Source organism: Octodon degus, unplaced genomic scaffold (genome assembly GCF_000260255.1).
Source record: "Octodon degus isolate 3935 unplaced genomic scaffold, OctDeg1.0 scaffold00019, whole genome shotgun sequence".
Taxonomy (NCBI): Eukaryota; Metazoa; Chordata; class Mammalia; order Rodentia; family Octodontidae; genus Octodon; species Octodon degus.
In genome coordinates, this window is record NW_004524595.1 from 4,486,519 (window position 1) to 4,493,315 (window position 6,797).

The 6,797-nt window shown below is 41.0% G+C and overlaps 1 protein-coding gene across 1 annotated transcript in view; it reads right to left on the reverse strand.

Moving 5' to 3' along the window:
- Positions 1 to 1,661: 1,661 nt before the first annotated feature.
- Positions 1,662 to 6,797, reverse strand: part of Slc4a1ap (solute carrier family 4 member 1 adaptor protein) — a 36,468-nt gene continuing 31,332 nt past the window's right edge. The window contains exons 12-14 of the mRNA XM_023711112.1: positions 6,104 to 6,171; positions 4,234 to 4,303; positions 1,662 to 1,983 (exon numbers count right to left, since the gene is read on the reverse strand). Of these exons, the coding sequence (XP_023566880.1) occupies positions 1,934 to 1,983; positions 4,234 to 4,303; positions 6,104 to 6,171 (188 nt within the window). The 3' untranslated portion in view covers positions 1,662 to 1,933. The remainder of the gene's footprint in view (positions 1,984 to 4,233; positions 4,304 to 6,103; positions 6,172 to 6,797) is intronic.

The window sequence follows — 6,797 nt, forward strand, 5'->3', positions numbered from 1 at the left end:
AATATTTTTCTCTGTTCATGTATTCAGGCTCCTCATACAACTGTCTGAATAAAGTCTCATCTCTGAAGACCACTGATCTGACTCAGATCTCTGCTCAACACTTCAACCCAAGGTGGTATGGTCACTCTGCCCACTTCTTACAATATCAACCAGTTCTACCCAATCAGTCTGAATGAAACCCAAAATAAGTTTCCCATGGTACCAACATTCTTTTTTTTCAAACGGGGGATGGGTCCTAGGGGCACTCTACCACTGAGCCCCAACACCGTTTTTTTGTTGTTGTTGGTTGTGGTTTTGTTGTTTTTGTGGTACTAGAGATTGAACCAAAGGCCTTCACACTAAGCTACAATCTGGCCCTTTTTTTTTCTTTTGAGACAGGGTCTCATTAAATTGCCAGGGCTAGGCTCAAACTTTTGATGTTGTTGCCTCAGCCTACCATAGTGCTAGAATTACAGGCACATGGCACCATGTCTGGATAGCCCCAGCCCTTTTTATTTTGAGCAGAGTCTCACTAAGTTGCTCAGGCTGGGCTCAATGTGATTTTCTCTAAGCCTCACTTAGCACTGAGATTACGGAAGCGTGCCACGTGCCTTAGTTCGGTGGACCAGACCTCCCACATCTGCCAAGGTAACTGCAGCTGCTCATTACTGCTTTCCTTCTGTCTTCACACATAACCCACTTTAGAAAAGTAACAGCCTCATGCATGCCAGCAGGGTGGTAGCAATTCTCCTGCTGAGTATGTCTGCCTTCAACCTAACCCAAGTGCTCTCTACCTTGCTTCACTCTCAGACTTTCCTTTCTAGAGTGAGGCATTAATGATGGGTGGGAGGGGAAGGCATAAAACATCCTGCAGTTCCAGAGGAAGGAATTTTTATTCCCCTCTCCAAGAAGCTGAAAAGTCTCACCCTAAAGAGAACGCATTCTGCTCTCCATTCTATGACCTTATTTGTTCCTTTCCACAAGAGGGACAACTAGCTGATTAGTCAGACAGAATCCAGAATATTCAATGGGCTGAGATTTTATCAGACTGGTGGCTGAGTGCATGAGATGGTGCTATAGTTAACTATGTCCTAGTAATTCAGGGTCTGTTCTCAAACCAGGTAGGAAAGTTACGCTGCAAGTCAGTATGAAGCCCTACTGCAAATCCATTTTAGTTCTAAGAATGACAAGGCCATCCAGTCAAGCCCAAGGCACACCCTTATGTTTCAACAGTAACCTGAGAACACAGTATCAGAATTCTACAGCCAGACTGCCAGAGGAATCCCAGTGCTCAGGAAAAGCATAGCCCCTTGTTTTGCTTTATGTTTTGTCATGATGCAGAGTCCATACCCAGGGCCTCCCACACACACAAAACCACAGTCCCCAAGTCTTAATCAAAGAGCCTTAATGCTGCCCAAATAGCTCAGCGGATTAAAGCACCTGCAGGCAGTCACAAGGGCCCGGAGTTCGACTGGGGCCTGCCGTGCCAACCTTGCCCCTGGGGCACACTGAGACTGAGATTGAGACTGGGCGTGGTGGCACTTGCCTATAATCCCAGCTCTTGGGAGACTGTCAACAGGCAGATCACTAGGAGTCTGATCTAGCAGTGAGGCCCTGAACACCCTGTAGACCCTTCCCTGAAATACAAACAAAAACAAAAACAAAGAGACTTGATCTTAGATCAACACTACAGATATCTTTTATATGTCATTTTATAAGAGGGTCACGTGTCTCACCTTTTAATTCTCAAAGCATGTGGTTTCTTTTTTACATATATACACAAGCACTTTTAAACATAAACACCAAAATCTCAGGAGAATAAATTTAAGCAACCAAAAGCATGGAAGAAAAGGCCAGTCACCCAACTTGAACATCTCTGGCCTCAACTGGACATATTATCCAAAACATCTTATGTACATGGTCCACAGGTTGTCCTCTGAGAGTCTTAAAGAAATCAATAGCCATACTTGTCATTAAGATGGGTTCTGCCATCTCCACTTTGACCTACATTAAGGTATAAAAAAAGAAAGAACTATATTTACTATTACAAAATCAAGAGGGAAAAAATATCCAGACATTAATTGGCCAAAATTAAAACAAATAAGGAAGTTTCTTCTATAGTAGAAATTTTACTTTTTGCATATAACCTCAGAATATAGTGCTCTTTTCACTTCCACCCTAACATTTATTAGCACATGAAAAGCAAACACTTCCAATAACTAAAATTCTATTAACTACTAGTACCTTAGAAATCCCATCTACAGAAAAAGCAACATGCATGAGAAGATGGGGGAATACATTTCATTCACTGCTATGTATATACACAAGCACAAAACTAGTACAATTTTTACATAATGCAATTTAGACTATCTTCAAAATAACTCTGCATGTTAACTTATTTTTCCTACATATGCACTTTTTACTTTATACATTACACATATTACAAAGTTACATATGCTATTTTTAAATTTTTTTATTTTTTGTATTTTAGGGAAGGGTCTACAGGGTGTTCAGGGTCTCACTACTAGATTGGACTCATAGTAATCTGCCTGTTTACAGCCTCCCAAGAGCTGGGATTACAGGTGCACGCCACCACACCCAGTCTCAACTGCTGTCTCAGTGCACCCCATGGGCAGGGCCAGCACAGCAGGCCCAGGGATCAAACCCCCCAGCCCCTGTGTCTGCTTGCAGGTGCTTTAATCCATTGAGCTATTTGGCCGACCCCACAAAGTTACATAAGTTATAAGTTACTTATTGTAGAGGCTTGTAATGACCAAAACACCCCCAAAAATCAAAAAAACTGGCAACAGCAAATCTGCTGAGCAAACTTTTCAAATAAAATGTTTCCACTTGTGCAGAAAAAATGGTAAGCTGTGTTTTATTGCCTAAGTAGACATTTTATATATTAGATAAGTATTAATAACAAACTGAATGTATTTGGTTGTCCTTAGAGAAAAAAGCAGCTGAGGCATAGCCTAAAGATTTTTTGCTTCCTGTTAACTTAATAAAGTTAAAATACATACAAAAGTAAATAAAAGGTGGGCATGGTGGTGCATAGTTATAATCTCAGCACTTGGAAGCCTGAGCCAGGAAAATAACAAAATCGAGGCCAACCTAGGCTACACAGTGAGTTCAAGACCAGCCTGAACCATATAATGAAACCCTGTCTCAAGCCAAACCAAACCAAACCGAGCCGAGCCGAACCAAAACAAAAAGCTATAATGAACCCCTCTGTACTCTTTACCTAGATTTAATAATTATCACTATCCTGCTTTATCTATTACCCTTCTCTATCTTCTCTCATCCTCCACCACTGGATTATTTTAAAGTTAATTTCAGATGTCATTCCATCTGTAAATCCAGGGGCCTGCCCATTAGCTTGGGGGCCTGCCCATTAGCTCAGGTGTTTAAGCGCCTGCTGAAACAAAGCAGTCAGGCTCACGATGCTGTGGTTCGATCCCCTCATCCTCAAGCCAAACCAGACCTGCCCTGAAGGTAACCTGAGCAGCCAAAAAAAAAAAAAAAAAAAAAAAATCCTTTCAATCCCCAGTTCTGCAAAAAAAAAAAAAAAAAATCAACTTTCTTTGTTCTGCCAAAAAAAAAAAATTAAGCCATCTGTAAATCCATTTGTATTATAGGATCTTTTGGGGGAGGAGGGGAAAAAAAGAATATTAAGAACTTTGCCCCACCAGTTGGCTGGGGTAGCACATGCCTGTAGTCCCAGCACTCTGGAGGCTGAGGCAGGAGTGCCACAAGCTTGAGGCCACCCTTGGGCTACGTAGTGAGTTTAAGGGCAACCTGAACTACATAGTAAGATCCTGTCTTTTTCTTTTTAAAGTAACTTTTATTTTTTTTTATTTTTGCGGTACCAGGGATTGAATTTAGGACCCTGCACTTGCCAGGCAAGCATTTATTCTACTGAGCTATCTCTCTGGCCCCAGGATCCTGTCTTTTAAAAAATAAAAATAAAAAACAACTCTGCCTTAAAACCTAGCATCATTTTAAAAATCTTATTTCTTGCCACCATTATTTTTTTTTTCTTTTTTGGGGGTCTTTTTTGAGACAGGGTTTCATTATGCAGTTCAAGGCTAGCTTTGAACTTTTCACAATCAGCACTCAGCTTACCTTAGATCTTCTAATCAGTTCCTGAAGACCTTTCACTCTATATTCTTAACTTTCTCATTTTGAACTTTAAATGCACATTAACTATTTAAGAGCATAATCTTAGAGGGAGGAAAAATATAAACAATGTACCTTCAGGTGGAACCCATACACAGTAGTCTGGATCATCTTCAGGATATTTTGAAGAAAGTGTAGGTACAAACTATAAAGAAAAGATGGGTTATTTTACTAAAAAAAATTAATTCTATGAATCACCATCCTTACATGCCTCTGCAAACCAAAAGTGAAGGACGCCAGCTTCCACCAATGATTTGTATTTTTTGAGACAGTCTTACTATGCATGCAGCTCAGGCTGGCTCTAAACTTTGAGTGATCTTTCTAACTCAGCCTTTTTTTTTTTAATTTCAGGGAAGGGTCTACAGGGTGTTCAGAGTCTCACTACTAGATCAGACTCCTAGTGATCCGCCTGTTGACAGCCTCCCAAGAGCTGGGATTACAGGCAAGTGCCACCACGCCCAGTCTCAATCTCGGTCTCAGCATGCCCCAGGGGCAGGGTGCCCCCCCCCCCTTGCCATCAAGCCTGCTCCTGCTTGCAGGTACTTTAATCTGTTGAGCTATTTGGCCGGCCCTACCTCAGCCTTCTCAGTTATGGGATTACAGTGTGTGACACCATCATTACTGATTTTGAGGGAGCATTCTCTTTCTGAATCTTGAATTTTTTCCACAAAACTTCAACAAGCTGATTCTCTAGCCTGTGCAAATGAGGAGCCATTCCCTAACATGGGAGGTAAAACGCTGCAGATATACTTAATGGAGTCTGGCATGGCAGCACATGCCTATAATCCCAGCATTCGAGGAAGCTGAGGCAGAAGGATCACTGTGAGTTCAAGGCCAGCTTGGGCTACGGGCTACGTAAGTAAGTTCAAGGCCAGTCTGTACTACTTATTAAGACCCTGCCTCAGAAAACAAAACAGAGCAGAACAAAAACAAAAGAAACTTAATGGAGCAACCTGGAGGAAAGGAGGAAGGGAAATCTGGCGACTACCTTTTGACTTAGGAAAAAAGAGTTTACAGAACAAGCCTGACTCTTAACCTTGTAAGGCTGGCCTTCAGCTGGTTTCTGAGAACTTGCATTTCCGGAGGGTGACTACTGCCTTGATGCAGGTGACTTACTATGCCTCCACAGTCCAAACAATGTAGCTTGTCTACTGCTTTCTGTCTGGGAGTCTGGAGTTTGGGTCCAGAACAGGCTAGGAAGGCCAAATCAATCCCCAACAAACATCCTTCACTGAGTCTCTAATGAGTTTCTTGTTAGCAACATTTCACATTTGCAAGAACTCACTGTTAGACAGTTAGGCACATCTTCATTGGAAGAGGGCCCTTCCAACCCTGCCTCTGTTCCCCCACAGTTTCACCCTTTCCTGCTGTGCCTCATACCCTTCTGCTATAGGAAATCATAGCTGTGAGTACAGCCAAATGCTAAATCCTTTTATGAATTACCTGAGGGTGGACTTGGGGCCTCCTGATACAACCTGGCAATCCCACTTCTGGGGATTTACCATACCCCCTCAGAGTTACATATACTTAACATTATTGGTTACAGCACTGGAGTAATAAAAGACTAGAAGCAATCCAAGGGTCTACTATCTACAGAAAACTGGTTAAGTAAGGTATGATTTTCATGATAGGTTAAAAAATTGAGATATAGAATGGAGTACATTAATTATCTTTTGTGTAATAAAAGAGAAAAATAACATATTCTAATGTCAGGATATGAAGATTCACATTAGTAAAACAGGTAGCCTGTATGAGACCAGTTATAAAGAATAGGATAGACAGAGATAAGAACAGGGAATTCACAAAACTTAAAAAGTCCAGATCTCTAGGAGAGAAGCTAAAGCTACTGAGAATTCTGTTAAGTCGGACTCTAAGGTCTCACCGTCAGGTACACAGCTCATGACAAGCACAGTCATTCGCACTTTAGGAGAAGTGAAGTACTTACTTTGCTTGGACCAGGAGCTTTCTTTTTCTTCAATTCATCAGTGCTGCTCTTATGTTCATTCTCTGATACTAATTTAAGAAAGAAACAGTAATGACTACTTTCAGAAAAAGAAATATTTAAAAAAGAAAATTTAAAAAAGAAAAAAATCCTCAAGAGTGTTATAAGTACTTTTAAAAGTTAGCAATATTTACCACTGTAGTAGGGGCACAGTGGCACACACCTATAATCCCAGCACTCTGCAGGTGGAGACAGGAACATCACTGTGAGTTCAAGGATAGTCTGAGCTAGACTGTTATTTCTACCTGCCATCTCCACGGAGGAGCCCTGAGTATTCATGACTAGAGAAAAACCCAGCCCATTGCTGGACACTGACAAGGTTCTCTTCGTCCTTCTCCAGCCCTGACTTTCCTTCCAACCATCGTACCGCATAAAAAGACTTCAAAAGACATCTTGCTTTAGCTATAACTGAGATATTGCAAGATATTCAGGTTGCTAACTAATCTTAATTATGCTGAGACTGATGTTTTACAAACGTAATATATTGTTGTTCATGTACAAGATTTAAAAGATATTTTATTGGTTTAATCTGACTAAATGCTTTTGTATTTCATGATAAGTGTATAAGTTAATCTGGTTGATTTCTGATGTAATGCAGGTATTTCATGTTGATAATAAATACATGTGTGACCGCTCT